The sequence below is a fragment of the Nomascus leucogenys genome, chromosome 24, assembly GCF_006542625.1.
Source record: "Nomascus leucogenys isolate Asia chromosome 24, Asia_NLE_v1, whole genome shotgun sequence".
NCBI classification, from domain to species: domain Eukaryota; kingdom Metazoa; phylum Chordata; class Mammalia; order Primates; family Hylobatidae; genus Nomascus; species Nomascus leucogenys.
The window spans coordinates 19,106,100-19,121,967 of NC_044404.1; the positions used below are offsets into that span (position 1 = coordinate 19,106,100).

Below are 15,868 nucleotides of genomic sequence, written 5' to 3' on the forward strand. Positions count from 1 at the left end.
TGAATAGAGCCAATGAGATAACCGGAATGGGACACGTGCTGAAGCGGGGCAGAAGGACTCGCTGCGCCCGGCCCCCTGGTGTGCGCCCCGGGTGCGGTGGGCGTCCGACTGATTTCTCTCAGGGCGCAAGTGGCTTGTGCAAGCCTGGAAACCTGTCCGCTACCAGACTCCTCGACCCCGCAGGGCCACAGCGCGGCCTGCCGCCTGCTTCTTCCCGGGGGCTGCGGCCCCTGGAATGAGCCTGCCTTCCAGCTTCTTGGCCAGGACCCAGCCGCCCTCCACCTACCCTCCAGGCGCGGGGCCGGCCAGCTTCTTAGCTTCCTTGCAGATTACGATCAATGCAAGATAAAACCTGAGCTGGCCAACGCTTAGCTTTTCATTTAAAGCCTTTGGCCGCAAAACCAGTTGTTCCTGAGCCTTTTACCCCCAAGTAAAAATTTCAGCTTTCTTTGCAAAATGTTGTGTGCTTGGTAAACACTAGAATGCTATTTAAAACTTGGATTCTGAAGTCTTCTGTGATGACGAGGTCTCAGAGACCCAATCTATTCCTAAAGTAATGTTACGTTTCCTTACTCTCTGTTCTAATTTGTTTATATTTCTTCCAGCAGCATGAACCGGGCACCTGCTTAGGAGTCAGTTCCGATGCTGATTCCGGTTCCTCAACAGGGCACTAGGCAGACTACATATCCTTTCCGGGCCTCAGTTTCCTCATCTGTAAAACGGACGTAATAGTACCCAACTCACAAAGCCCCCGTGATCTTAAGCCACTTATTTTTCTCCAGATTACACCATTTAAGATACTTTGGGAGAATTTAAACATTTAAATGAAGAGTAGGAGAGGGAAATTACCTAAGTGCCAAGTATTAGGAATGGCAAAAAGCAAATTGGGATTGGAGGCGGCTATTTGTCTTCATCTTTGGAGAAGACCCTAGACAGGTGGGCTCAGTTCACATTTGGGCAATGTTGCCCTGAACGTGCCCATTAACAAGAAAAACTAGAACGTTGGTTAGTATCAAATCCAGAGCCTGGGAAGGTGACCTCCTGCGGGCACGTTGGACAGCCTGGAGAAATGGGGGCTTTGTGGTTAAAAGGACATCAGTTCCAAACCAGGCCAAGCCAGTTACTGAGCCTGTGATGTCTCGTGTCCTCTCTTCCCCTTCAGTAAAATGTGTGTAATGATTCCTGCTTTGTCATCTTCCAAAGCTTTTATTGTGAGCTACAAATGTAACAGGTGATATGAAATCCCCCATTTTATGGCTAATTAGCTAATGAGTTTGAGTGTTTCTGTAGCCTTCCGTCCTCTTACCCCTCCCCCAACACCAGATTCACCTTCTATTTAAAAACAAAAACAAAAAAAAGCACCATCAGTTCTAAGACATTTCACTTTATTTAAAAGAAGCCAATATACAGGATATAAAGGGCATGATATTTACAACAGTACAGTAAACAGGTTGGTTTCCGGTAGGATCAGTAGTCTTTCCATGAGTATAAATCCCCCCCTTCCCTGTGATGCTAGACCCAGCTGGCAGACAACAGCAACGGTGGGGCAGGATGGAATCATGGGGTATAAAGTCTCCCAGGATGGGGCTAAAAATCAGGTAGATGCAAAAACGTCCACAAGGGGTCTTGCAGGGAAGGGCTCTGCCTCGTTTCTTTGAGGGCTTGGGAGGGAGGGGTCTTGGTGAGGGATTTGCCCAGAACTAACACACAGCCCACCCTGAGCCTGGAAATCAACCATTCACAGAAAATTCCCTTCCAGAGAGAATCCGGCTTTACCTGCACCCACCCAGTCCCCTCCAGACTCCCCACTCCGGGAAAGAGCTCTTCTAGAGCCAGAGCTTGGTGTCTCCAGGGGGAAGACCCCTGTCCTAGGAAACCCCCAGCACCCTGATCCCTCCCGCCCAGGGCCCTGGGGGGAAAACAGCAAGGACTGCAGCCCAGGCTTGGCCTGGAGTAGACACAGCCAGGGCTGGGCTGTGAGCATCTTACACCATTTCCACTCCTGCTCCAGCTGCCTGACCACCTGGGACCCGCGAAGGGCCAGACTCCAAGGAAGTCATGTGCTCCCACTGTCACCCATGCTCTGCTGCCTCCCAACTCTCTCCCAACGCAGCTGGGTTGGAAATGGATCTCGGCAGACCAGAGTCAGAGTAACTAATTAATCAGAGCCCACCCCCAGAGCCCAGCTTGTTCCCTCCCTAATGCGCCTTGTCCCTTCCCCCACCCACCACATTTCTGAATTTCCTGCAGCCCACCCACCCCCTCAGATCCCTGCCCCAAGACTTCCAAGGTGCTGAGGGGTCAGAGGAGAGGAGAATGGGGTAAAGTGGGACGTACACTCTGCTGAAGCTGCTTATGGGTGTGGATGACCAAAAATGAGGACAGAAGATGAGGCCAGGAGACAGGAATGGGTTCCATTCAATCCAGCAACAACATGCACCATGTCTTGTACACAGGAAAATGCTGGGCTGCCACAACTGCCTACCCTAGATTAAAAAACCCTTCCTTTCATAAAAATAGATGAGAGTCTCTTGCTTTATAAATAGATTACATTTAGCTTAAGTTACATCTTATATTCTCCCCCACCCCACCCCCTCTCCTCCCATTCCAAGTGTAAGTGGTTTAATTCTCCCTAGGTCATCTGAGCTCTACACACAGAGTTAGTCCACGATGGATTTGGCCTCAAGACATTTTCTCAAGACAAGAAGGAAAAATGTGTTGACTTGCCAATAATTTTTTTCTCTGTTCGGAGTCTCAGAGGAGTGAGTGTGTGTGTGTGTGTGTGTGTGTGTGTGTGTGTATTTCACAACCAACCAGGGAGCCAAAAGGATGCTAGTCTTCCTATCCCTCCCCAATCCTCTGTTTGTATAAAACCCCCAAAAATAGGAGACAGAGGGCAGCGCAGGAGAGCCCATCTGAGAACAATTCTAAAATACCAGTGTCAATATGACACTGGGCTTAGAAATAGAAAGTCAAAATTAAGTATTTACAGCTTTACAAAGGATGGACCAATTCGTCCCAGCTAGGACTGGTGCTGCCCCAGTGAGCGTTGGGGTCTTTCTTGGCAAGCTGTGGGCTCATGGTGAGGGGACAAGCAGGGCCCACTGGCATTAACTGAAAAAAGCATGTGGTGGAGAGGCAGGCAGTCAGGCAGGCCGGACCCAGGAACCAGCCCAGGCGGCAGGACCATCACACTGTGGCTTTCCCTCTCCCACCCACCTGCCCCAAGTCCTCACTCCCAAGAGGAGAGCAGATATTAAAAGCCAGCTGGAAGGGACTCTCAGGCCAGGATCTCTTTCTGGCTCCTGCAGTTTTCAAACTCCCTAGAGTACCCTAGTCCTCAAAGACAAATGACCTATGTATACAAGGAGGAAAGTAAAAATAATACCGCCGGACACCGATCACCACAGTAACCTTAGTTACTCCAATGCTAACACTGCTGCCTTACAGTCTTAAGTCTAAAGATATATCTGTCACCCTCCCACCACCTTGGGGAACAACCCAGGGCTGGCTTCCACACTGCCCACGAAACTCCCACACCACATTGTCCGACCCTCCCTCAGCCCTGGATGGAGGAGACCCGCGAGGGTGGATGTTTTCCTGCCCTCGTGGAAACGGAAAATCTTTTTAGCAGCTGAGGTCCAAGCCCAACTGGCTCTGATAACCTTTGGTTAAAATAAAAATTCAACAACAATAACAACAAGAATCAGGTATGTTTGAACCCTGTAACCTTTAGAACAAGGGTCAGTGAGGAGAGAGAAGGGCCGTCTCTCTTCCAAAACCACTGTCCCTCCAAGTACCTGCCAAAGGGAACTGTTTGGCTAACAAGAGATGCTGACTATGGAAGCGTCACAGCCAGACTGCCGCAGGGGACCCATGGGAGGTGCCCCCAGCAAAAGAAAACAAAGGAAAAAACTCATGACGAAGGCCACCAAATCGTGATAAATTACACCACACGTAGTCACTAACACATTCCCACGCTCTCTCTCTCTCTCTCTACATATATCTATTATGTACAGTACTTTTAAGACTGTAACACAGGTGGGGGAAACAGAAAAGAGAGAAGAGCTTTAAAGGTCATGGACCCCTGGGGACCACAATCCCAGTCAAACCCAGAGCCCCCTCTGCCTCCAGACAAGGCAGAGGGACTCAAGTTCTAGTCCTTGGGCACATTTTGCTACCTTGACCACTAGAGGGAGCTCCTGGGACAACAAAAAATTAAAATTGGCAACAGACCCACTGCAGTAGGTATGAAAAGTTAAAAAATAATAATAAAGCAAAGCCTACTCAGCTGGCTCCAAGCTGAGATTTGGAAGGGGGAGGGTCGCCACACAGTGCCCTTCAACGCAGGCCCACTCAAGCCATTCAAGTCTTGGGGGATGCTGGCTCAGATCAATACCCCGACTGGCCAGTCGAGGGAATTGCTGAGAGAGACTTACGTGTGTTCAGGAGCAGAAAGAGGATGGTCCTCACTCCAGCTCCTGCCCTGCCAGCAGCCAAAAGCAGGCAACTGCCGGACAGTCCTAACCCAAGGTGGGTAGAAGGGAGCAGAGACCAGGCCTGGCCCCTTCAGACTTTCTCACAGAGAAATTACAGATCTCTAAGCCTCTATTGTTGGCTGGCGAGGGAGGGAAGAACATCAAGTTATCAGGGCAATAAAGGATCCCTCCGCCCCCGCCCTGAACCCAGAGGTCTGGAAGGGAGCAAGTGGTCAGGCAGGCCAGTGCCTCACAGGAATCCCGGCCTCATGACCAACCTTGGCCAAACCCACACTACCCAGTCAGTGCTGCGACACAGATCACCCTAACCCCGGCCTCCTTCCCAGCTCCAGGGGGAAGCCAGGAGCCCAGAAGAGGTTCTGCCTTCCACAATGATATAAGGCAAGCTGCTTTTGTTGTTTGTTTTGTTTTTTGCATAGTAGTTTAAACACAGTGAGGCTCCGCCTTCCCCTCACAGTGCCTTGTCCCTTCAACTTTGCCACTCGATCCCCCCCAAAAATTAAAATGTGTCTTCCTTCCCTTCCTTCCACCTTTCTCTCCTTCAGGGAGTGAGAAAATTGGGGTAGTCCCTACCCAGGCCTAGAAAGCTCACAGAGGCAAGCGGCTCTTTCCTGGGGGTTGGCAGAGCACCCCAAGCCCCAGGCCAGTCTGGGCTGGCTCAGGAGGAAGGGAGGGCATAACCCATGGCCAATCAGAGGAGCAGGTGGGACGGACGGCAGAAACCACATTACACCATGCCCGGGTTGGCCCGGCCCTCAGCTTAGAGTTCTGTATAAAAACACCTGCTAGGAATAATTCTTTGGAGCTCAAAGTGGCTCAGCTTAAGGGAGAAGGCACAGTTAACACTGCAAAGTCCGCACAGAAGTCTGCATTTGTAACGTGGAGAACAATAGAAATTGACAGCACCATTCCTTGGGTGGGTGGGGGATGGAGACGGGGCACCCGTTGGTGGTGTGGAAGGAAGGAAGGAAGCAGCAGTCCCTCGGGGCCTCCAGAGAAGGGAGGGCAGAGAAAGTCTGTGTGGTGCGGCTTTGAACCCCACTCCGAGGGGCCTTCCTGGCCCCGTGAGGAGAGGTGGCAGGGCCCCATCACCAAGACCACCAGGCTCGCAGGGCCTCAGTCATCAGCTGACCATGGGCTCCACATCCGCCTCCCGCTCAAACTCATCCTGGATCTCATCTGTACTTCCTGAGTCGCTGCTGGCCACGGAGCTGGGGGACGGTGAATTCCTGAGAAGCACAAGAGAGTGGGGAAATTCACAGAGCAGCCCTGGGCCTCTGAAGGGTCAAGGAGTGGGAAGGCTGAGCTGCCACTGCTATAAGATCTACCCTCAGAGGGGCCTGGCCCTGAGCTCTTGCCTCCCTCAGCTATGCTTAAGATCCTTTAAGCTCACGAGGTAACCCCCTGCACCGGCCACTACTCGGTCTGGCTGTGTTGGCTTCTCTAGGAAGAAAGCCCCTTGGGAGCTGGACCATGGATCAAGCTTGGCCTTTACCCTCCAAGCACTTAACCCAGGTCTGGGCACACAGTAGGTGCACAGTAAACCCTGAGTGACTCAGCGCTCAAAAGGAGGCCATGCAGGATATGGTTAACATCACTGGGCTGCAGTTCTGATTCTATCTCTGGGGGCGGGGGAACTTAGGCAAACTGTTTAACCTGCCTAAGCATCTGCTCTTCTGTCTGAATAATGGAGATAACCACAGTGGGTTCTGGCGGTTTGAGGAGTTAAAGGTCTGAAAGGCAAGGCCACGGCCCTGCACACAGATCTGCCCCCCACAGAGCTATCCCTCCCTCTGGTACAGTAATGCAGCAAAACGAGGAAAACAAGGACAACGTATTTTGCTGTGTGGCAGGCATTCTCCTCATATTAGCTCATTCTCAGCATGGCTGTCCCCCATCAAGGCTGTGTGTCCTTGAAGGCAGGGGCTCTGCTTTATATGCCATGCCTGACACATGTCAGTCTCCTGGGGACAGGCCCTGGGTTGGAAGGAGATGCTATGGTTTGGCTGTGTTCCCACCCACATCGCATCTGGAATTGTAGTTCCCATAATCCCCACGTGTCATGAGAGGGACCAGTTAGAGATAATTGAATCATGGGGGCGGTTTCCCCCATCCTGTTCTAATGATAGTGAGTTAGTTCTCACGAGATCTGATGGTTTTATAAGGGGGGGTTTCCCCTTTGCTAGGCACTCATTCTCTCCCCTGCTGCCCTGTGAAGAGGTGCCTTCTGCCATGACTATAAATTTCCTGAGGCCTCCCCAGCCATGTGGAACAGTGAGTCAATTAAACCTCTTTCCTTTATAAATTACCCAGTCTCAGGCATTTTTTTTTTTTGAGATGGGGTCTTGCTATGTTGCCCAAGCTAGGCTTGAACTCCTGGGCTCAAGTGATCCTCCCACCTCAGGCTCCCAAAGTGCTGGGATTACAGGTGTGAGCCACCATGCCCAGCCTCAGGCAGTTCTTTATAGCACCATAAAAACAGACTAACAGATGGGAAAGGAAGGGAAATCACTTCCTGTGAGCAAATGGGAGCATGCCCTGTCCGCCTCCTCTGCTCCCCAATTTAGCAGAAAATGGGGCTTAAGCTCCTTGACGGCAGGGGCTATACTCACTGGCCCCACCATCTTGCACAGAGCAGGCCTTTGACAAGTATCTATTGAATCAACAAGGGGCAGGGTGGTGGTGGGACTTGCATGAGGTTAGATATGTAAGGCATCTGGCACATAGGTGTGCTAATAGTCACTGGATGGATGGATGGATGGACGGATGGACGGATGGACGGACAGACGGACGGACAGAGAGCTAGGCTGGGAGCATGAAACATGGCCGAGTTGCAGCCTTGGGAATTCCCCTCCAAGGACACCACAGCTGAATCCCCTGGGAGGACGGGCATGTACCTGTCTGCGGAGCCTTTGATGAGCCGACGGCAGGTCTCCATCTGCACGTCCAGGCCTCGCTTCATGCTGCACATCTCCATGTATTCATGCAGGTGTCGGTTCATGTCACTTTTGGCTGTGGCCAGCTCAAGCTGGGAGGAACCAATGAGGAATAAGGGTGAGGGCAAGTCATCCTCGTGGCAGAAGCCTCAGCAACCTCCCCTCCTGGATTCCTCAGGGATGGTGCCATCAAGGCCACCATTGGACACCATGCCATCAGGACCCTGCCTCCGGACATCAACCTCCCTCATCCTCTGCTCTCTGCACATGGGTCCATGTTCCCTAGAACTCCTTCTGGCCAAAGGGGAATGGTTGCTTAGCAACCCCAGCAGCAGCCTGGCTCTGATGCACCCCACCCAGTTCTGATAACTCAGCATCTCTGGGTTCCTTTATCCAGACCTGATTACAAAAATCCTGAAGGCTTTTTCATGTTTCCGACTCTTGTCCTCTATCAAGTGATACTTCCTCTAGGGAAGCAGCTGGGCTTCCCTTTCTCCTGCATAGTAGCAATGACTGTCATTTATAGAAGTGATCACGTGCACAGCCTCTGGAGCCAGGGAGAATTACACTTCAATGCTGCTTCCTGGCCGCAAGGCCTTGGGCAAGTCACTTGGTCTCTTCCAACCTCATCTCCTCCTCTGTAAAAGGAGTGCACGGTACCTACTGCATAGGGCAGAGGTAAGGATACCAGGCGCACTCAGTACCTTGCGTCACTCAATTATCACTCGAATGTCAGCTCTGTGGTTATTATGGGATCGTTACCTCAGCTACGTATATTCTTTTTAATTCTCTGAGGCAGGCAAGGATCACCACCCCCATTTGACAGATTAGGAAACTGAGGCCCTAAGAAAGATGTTACTCGCCCCTGAGACCTCCTGACTTCCAATCCTGCGCCTGCCCCACTCTACCAACCCCTGCCCATGACGCATGGGCGTTTGATCGCCAGGATCTCAACCATGTGGACCTCAGGAGAGCCTCCCGAGTGTGCTCCACGTCCCGAGCCCTCACCTCGATCTGACCTATGGTTTCCTGGTATTCCTTGTCTCTCGTCTTGAAGAAGGATTCGGTCTCATGGATCAAGTTGCCCAAGTTTTCCTCTTGCTGGGGAAACAGAACAAACGGGACAGTTTATTTATTTATTTATTTTTATTTATTTTTGAGGTGGAGTCTCGCTCTGTCACCCAGGCTAGAGTGCAGAGGTATGATCTCGGCTCACTACAACCTCTGCCTCCTGAATTCAAGCGATTCTCCTGCCTCAGCCTCCCGAGTAGCTGGGATTACAGGTGTACACCACCAGGCCTGGCTAATTTTTATATTTTTAGTAGAGATGGGATTTCGCCATATTGGCCAGGCTGGTCTCGAGCTCCCGACCTCAGGTGATCCGCCCACCTCAGCCTCCCAAAGTGCTGGGATTACAGGCGTGAGCCACCACACCCGGCCCAAAGGGGACAGTTTAGCTGTGTGGCGGGGGCTGTACGAAAATAACAGGGATGAGGGACCATTGAAAGGAGGTGCCCCCAGGCCCCTAGTCCTGGCCTTTGGGAAGGCAGGCGCCAGGCTTACCTCGCCCTGCAGGTCGATGGTCGGGTTGCAGTTGGTGAAATCCTCCCAGAGCAGCAGCGTGTCCTCATTCTCTTCCCATGTCAGGCTGTCACAGTCGTCGTCAAAGTCAAAGGTCTCCCGCCTGTGGGGGTGACACCAGAAGGCATGACTGAACAGAAGCCAGGCTCCAGGGACCCATACAGGGGACAGAAAGGGGCAGCTGCCCAGCGGGTACACACCTTCAAGGCTGTCCTCAGGAAAGACAGGGGTAGTAAGCCAAAGGGGGGCATTCGCCTTATCCAAAAGGAGTTTAACTCTTTTAAAATGCAGAATGTATTTATGTATTGCTTATACAATTAAAAATGTGTATTTTTTAAATGTCAGGCTATAATTAATTGGGACTAAAGATATTTTCCTCCAAGTCCAATCTTGCAATTTTCCTCATTCATTTAACAGCTATTTCTTGAGCCCCTAGTTCGAGTGAGATGCTCAATATAATATCATGTTCTCTGCAATTTGGAAAGGTTGGTATTATACCTATTTTACAGATGAAGAAATGGTGGCTCAGAAAGGATAACTCAACTGTCTAAAGCCACACAGCTAGCATGTAGCAGAAACAGGCTAGAATGCCAAATGTTTCTGTTTCCTACAGCTTTTTCCTCCCCATCAACATACTCCCCAAGCACCCGTTAGGTGCTGGGCACTGGACCAGCCACTAAGCATGCAGCAAAATGCAACGCCCTCAAAACAATCCTATGAGGTAAGCATAACTATCATTCCCATTTTGCAGGTGAGGAAACAGAGGCTCAGAGGGATTCAGTGGCCTTCTAGACCAATACATGCTGGAAATGAGATTTGAATTCAAAGCCTGGGAGATGTCAAGACCTCCCTATTGGCTAGAACTAAAAGTAGGTTGACCAACCAGGCAGGTTTGCCTGGGACTAAGGGGTTCCCAAGATGCATTGGTTACCCCAACTGGAGGAGACCTAAAGATCAGCTCATCCAACATACCCCTCTTTCCAAGGGGAAGGCTGTCTGTAGGAGTGAAATCACTTGACCCAGTGCATTGGTAGCACAGGACAGTGTGGACCCTGTCTCCAGGCTGCCATCCCAGGGCTCTCCCCATTGCCTGCCCTCCCTCAACTCCTTCCTGGATCCTCCGGAGCAATGAATGTTCCCAATGGACTGGGTTGGGGGCTGGGCAGGTCCCAAGAAGGCTGTCTGGTAAAAAGCTGTCTCGAGCGCCCCCTGGAGTCAGGCCGGGCCGGCTCCCCTCCAAAAGCCATTCCCACAGGAGCCCATAGGTGGCTCCCCGAGTCCAGGGTCCTGAGCTGGTGGGGGCGGGTGCTGGAGTGGGCCGTGTGGCCGGGAGCCGCCAGGGTCCAGCGGTCACCGCATCACACACTCGATTTCCTGACTTCACTTCCTTCCCGGCGTCTGGGATCTGAAGGAAACCCCAGCCGAGGGACAGGAAGCTGGAAAGGACAGAAAGACGGGCAAGAAAAGGGACTCGGAAGAGGCCTCCACTTCACAAATCTGCAGAGTGGGGCTGAGAAGGAGCCTTGGCCCCAGCGGGGGAGAGCCGCACATTCCCCCTCTTCTCCTTGGTCTGAAGCCCAAACAACCGACTTAGATCAAAACAAAACACAACTCTAACACGGCTGCATTATTCAAACACTTCATCAGATCCGGCCAGGGGCAGCCTGGCTAGGGTCCTGCCCACAGCTGGTGGAGATGTCCATGGGAAAGGCCCAGGGCCCCGCCTGGGGTGGGGTCAGGGCGGCCTACACAGAACTGCAGAATGGGGGTGGGGGGTGATCAAAGTGATCAGAGGTTTCGTTGTTTGTTTGTTTTTTTTTGAGACGGAGTCTCGCTGTCGCCCAGGCTGGAGTGCAGTGGCGGGCGATCTCGGCTCACTGCAGGCTCCGCACTCCGGGGTTCACGCCATTCTCCTGTCTCAGCCTCCCGCGTAGCTGGGACAACAGGCGCCCGCCATCTCGCCCGGCTAATTTTTTGTATTTTTAGTAGAGACGGGGTTTCACCGTGTTAGCCAGGATGGTCTCGATCTCCTGACCTCGTGATCCGCCCGCCTCAGCCTCCCACAGTGCTGGGATTACAGGGGTGAGCCACCGCGCCCGGCCTGTTTGTTTTAACTTAGGTAACTTTACAACCAGCTAAATCTAATTCCATACTGAACCCAATTTAGCTCTATCAACACTGAGGCGCCCACTCCTGCAGCCAGTCTCGCCTGACTTGGATCTGAATGCTCTTTCTACACACTGGAGCCTTTGCCCATGGGGCCCCCTGGCTTCCACTCTGATCTGTCTCCTTTTGTAGCTCACCCCATTCCTGGTCAGCTTAACAATGCCCTGGGGACTTTATAAAAGCAGGGACAACAATTTCTTTAGATAAGTCCTTTAATTTAACCACATGGACCCAGCCTGGGCTCTCCGGGGCATACAATCCTGTCTTAGGCTCAGAAACGCCCAGGGCAATGTTCAGAAAACCTAGACCCAACCACTGGTTCTTTCCAAAAGCCCCTATTGGCCGGGTGCAGTGGCTCATGCCTGTAATTCCAGGACTTTGGGAGGCCAAGGTGGGTGGATCACTTGAGGCCAGGAGTTTGAGACTAGCCTGGGCAACATGGTAAAATCCAGTCTCTACTAAAAAAATACAAAAAAAATTAGCTGGGTGTGGTGGTGCGTGCCTGTAGTCTCAGCTACTTCGGAGACTGAGGCAGGAGAATTGCTTGAACCCGGAAGGTGGAAGCTGCAGTGAGCTGAGATCACACCACCACACTCCAGCCTGGGCAACAGAGCAAGGCTCCATCTCAAAAAAAAAAAAGCCCCTCTTGGCAGGCAGCAGAAGATAAGAATATGAGATGGGGGGAATCAAGAGGAATCAAGAATCTAGGGGTCTCCTTATCACCCTTAAATAGCAAACCCCCAAAATACAGCTCCCATCTCAGTTCTGTTTCAAGGGAATGGCAGGTCCAGGAAGTATCAGGCAAAAGAGTTCTTGTCCCCACCCAGTTCCAACCCTGCCCCTGCCTCCTGTCTATCTTAAAAGTCAGCCTAGAATAGGGACAGAAGAGAGAATTCTCTTCCAAGCATGGCATGGGGGACAAAGCACTGGACCAAGAGTTGGGGGCCTGGCTCTGTCCTAACTCCGCGTGTGCCCCTCTGAGCCCATTCTCTCATCTGTACAATGAAGGGGCTGGGCGGAGTGAGCTCTGGACTATGGAATTCTGAGCCAGCCTCAGAGCTGTGCAGGGAGGTTAGGAGAGCCCGTGCCCCGGGCTTTTGAAACAAATGATGTCAAATGCATCTGCTAGAAGGAGCATGCCCTCTCCGGGGGGGCTCTGGGAGGTGGCAGAGCCTCCCAGAGCTCTGATTGGTAGCATTTGCCGATTTCCTGCAATGGCAAATTTTAAGGTACTAATATGACATCACTGAGCCTGGAGTGGGTATAGCAGCTTCTAAGAGCTGGCACCAGCAGGCTCGCCCACCACTGACCATACCCAGCCCAGACCCTGCCACCACCCCAAGCAACATCTCCTACTGAGAGCGCACTAGCATGGGAGGTGGCCTGGCTCTGAATCCCAGCTCAGCCACATACTAGCTGAGTGGTGTTGCTCAACTCCCTTGTCCTCTCAGAGTCTCAGTTTCCCTATCTACAAGAGGGGAGTGATACCCTATCTCCTAGGATGGGCGTCTGGAGTGAGCAAAGTGACATTTGTGAAGCCCCCTCCAAGTGAACATCAGGAGCCATTTCTGCAAGCTGTGCAGTCAATACAGCCAGCCCACCAATGGCAAACTAGTGCAGGTGGGTCTGGCTAAGGTCTGCTCAAGAATGGCCCACAGGCTAGGTGCAGTAGCTCATGCCAGTAATCCCAGCACTTTGGGAGGCAGAGGTAGGCAGATCACTTGAGGTCAGGAGTTCGAGACCAACCTGGCCAACATGGTAAAACCCTGCCTCTACTAAAAATGCAAAAATTAGCCAGGCATCATGGTGCATGCCTGTGATTCCAGCTACTTGGGAGGCTGAGGCAGGAGAAACACTGGAACCCAGGAGGCAGAGGCTGCAGTGAGCCGAGATCTGGCCACTATACTCCACTCTGGGTGACAGAGTGAGACTCTGTCTCAAAAAAAAAAGAAAAAAAAATAGCCTACAAATAAGACCACATCTGCCATTGCCCCTTCTGGGTTCATGACATCCTCAGACACAGATATGTCTACACATGACCAGAGAGGGGACAGCCCAGCCCCTGTATCTCATGGGCAAGAACACCCCTTCTCCCACCGCTTTTTTGGAAGAAGCTTTCAAAGGAAAGGCAGGAGAATGGCAGACAGGGAACATAAAGGATTCTGGTGAATGGAAGAGTATGCACCTGTCCAGATTCTGCAGCTGCCATCCAGCCCTGTCAACTCAGCCCCAGGCTCAGCAATGCCTGACCTCCTCGAGCTTCCAAGAGAGGCTGAACATATGAAATTTCCCAAATTACAAATGTTGAAAATGAATCTTGGCTGGGTGCAGTGGTTCACGCCTGTAATCCCAGCACTTTGGGAGGCCGAGGCAGGAGCATCGCTTGAGCTCAGGAATTTGAGACCAGCCTGGGCAACACAGTGAGACCCTGTCCCTACAAAAAAAATTTAAAAATTAGCTGGGCATAGTGGCACATGCCTGTGCTCCCAACTACTTGGGAGGCTGAGATGAAAGGATCCCTAAACCCGAGAGGTTGAGGCTGCAGTGAGCTGTGACCGTGCCGCCGCACTCTAGCCTCCAGCCTCCAGCCTCCAGCCTGGGTGACAAAGTGAGACCCTGTCTCAAAAAAAAAAAAAAAAAAAAAAAAAGGAAATGAATCCAAATTCTTCCAGTGCTGTGGGCTACTCTCAGCCCAAGCCTCCCGTACACCGCCCCTGCCCAGGCAATCCGGGGAAACGGAGAGTGTGCAGGCCACGGGGATACTCACAGCTGGTTAAACATGCGCTTCATCTCATCGGTGATGTTCATGGAGCCGACCTCATCATCCGAGAACCGGTTCACCTCCCCATCCTGCTCGGAGATGTCATCATCGGAAGCCACCTTACGCTCTTTCTTTTTGGGGACCACCTGAATCAGAAAGGAAGCAATCAAGGTAACTGGGGGGCTCAGCTAGGATGGAGGGTAGGGGCGAACTGGGAAGGGAGCCGGCATCTCACAGGATGATGAGCGTGACTGGGGCTGGCCAGTGCCAGGAAAGGTGCAGGTCCTCTAAGAAGCAGGCGGCGTTAGCAGGAAGCGCGAGGTGGGAGACATGCATGGGGACACAGATGGCCTGGACTCTTCCCTGCCCTGGGCGGCCTGGTGTGTGCGCCGGCTCAGCTCGCCCTTTTACCACAGAAGCAGCCCCACAGTTTGGGGAGAGGAACAGGCCAGGCAAGGACACAGAATCACCTGGGATATCTCAGAGCCAGCCAGAGAGGCGGAGAACCCCTGACAAAGGCCATATGGCCCCATGCTGCCCAGAGCCCTCCTGCTCACATGCAAAGGCAAAGGACAGACGGCGCAAGGTTCACCGAAAGCTTCCACTCCAAGCAGACAAGCCATGAGCAAACGAAGGCTGCATTGGCCTCCCCTGCTTCCCGGCAGAGGGACAGCAAGAAGGCATGGAGGTGGAGAGAAGGCCCCCGGGAGGCCCAGATCTGGCCCAGCAACATCAAAGTCACACACACAGAGCGACAACACACCGTTATTGCCCTGGGCTCAAGCAAAAGCCAAACCACAACCCGAAACTCAAGAAGCAGCCTTCGGAGAATGACATGTGCCTCATTCGGCTGGACTGGCCCCCCAAGCCCTCTCTGGAAGACAGCCTCACTGGCGCTAACCTGATTGCCGTCTCTCGGGGGCACCCACACTTGCACGTTAGGTCGGGGGGGTATCGAGAGCCTCTTTGGGGGGGAATGAAAAATAGTCAAAGGCCAACAGCTCCTCTTCTGAACTCTGAGGCCCCTCTACCAGAGCTCAGGCCAGCTCCCCCAGTTCTCCCCATAACCTGCCCAGGGTTCCCCAACCGTGGGGATGACGCCCAGTTCTGACACCCAGAGGAAGGGGCAGGAAGCAGGGCAGTGGGTACAGTGTGGGCTGGTGAACCAAGCTCTGGAGGGGCAGGAGACTGATTTCTGCCACTTCCTTCCTTGAGCACAGCACATCACCCCCTGGGCCTCGGTCTCCCCAGCCATAGGATGAAGCAGTCAGACAAGCCTATGAGTCCACGGGTGCCTGATTCTACATTTTCCTGGGGAGGCCACAGGGTCGGGTAGTGCTGCCTCTCGGGGAAGGGGAGGGAGTGAGTGGGATGTGGAGGGAAACAGGAGTTGGCTGGGCAAGGGTGGAGGCCAGGGCTGCTCTGGGAGAGTGGGGGGTTGGCTGGTGAGCAGGGCAGCCCTAGTCACCTGGAAGATCTTGGACACGTCTTCCGAGTTCCGCTGCTGTGCGACATCGCACAGCTTGGCCGTGATATCGATTCGGCGGCAGATGTCCATGTCCACCTTCATGGCCTTTTCTTGGATCTTTGTGTCCAGGTCTGTCATGGGCTGCAGGGAGGACAGCAGGGTTTACATGAGCAAGGGATGGAGCAAGCCTGCAGGGCTGGGCAGAGAGGTGGGGAGACCCCTAGGTGTCAGCAGGGGTGGTGCGAGGAGGCCTCCAGAGTCCGAGGGTGCCTTGGGCTTTTCTGTGGAGTGGAGGGCTGCGGCGGCGCTGCTCAGGGTGGAATGGGGTTGGGGCCTTGGGAGTCGGGGGCCAGTATGACGCCGTGTGTGCTGCTCTCCCTAAGGGCTAGAAGGCATCCTCCCAGCAGACACAGGGTCTGTGTTTACTTTGTCAGAGCGAAGAAAAAAGACAACTCCC

General features: G+C 52.9%; 1 protein-coding gene across 3 annotated transcripts in view; it reads right to left on the reverse strand.

Annotated features, from left to right (window-relative positions):
- Window positions 1-1,364: 1,364 nt before the first annotated feature.
- Window positions 1,365-15,868, reverse strand: part of IFFO2 (intermediate filament family orphan 2) — a 51,964-nt gene continuing 37,460 nt past the window's right edge. Inside the window, exons 4-10 of one of the 3 annotated variants that reach the window (XM_030805104.1) lie at window positions 15,412-15,552; window positions 14,845-14,907; window positions 13,950-14,089; window positions 8,999-9,119; window positions 8,444-8,536; window positions 7,397-7,527; window positions 1,365-5,728 (exon numbers count right to left, since the gene is read on the reverse strand). In XM_030805104.1, coding sequence (XP_030660964.1) covers window positions 5,623-5,728; window positions 7,397-7,527; window positions 8,444-8,536; window positions 8,999-9,119; window positions 13,950-14,089; window positions 14,845-14,907; window positions 15,412-15,552 — 795 coding nt within the window. In that variant the 3' untranslated portion in view covers window positions 1,365-5,622. The remainder of the gene's footprint in view (window positions 5,729-7,396; window positions 7,528-8,443; window positions 8,537-8,998; window positions 9,120-13,949; window positions 14,090-14,844; window positions 14,908-15,411; window positions 15,553-15,868) is intronic. The other 2 variants (XM_030805106.1, XM_030805107.1) reach the window with 2 other exon arrangements.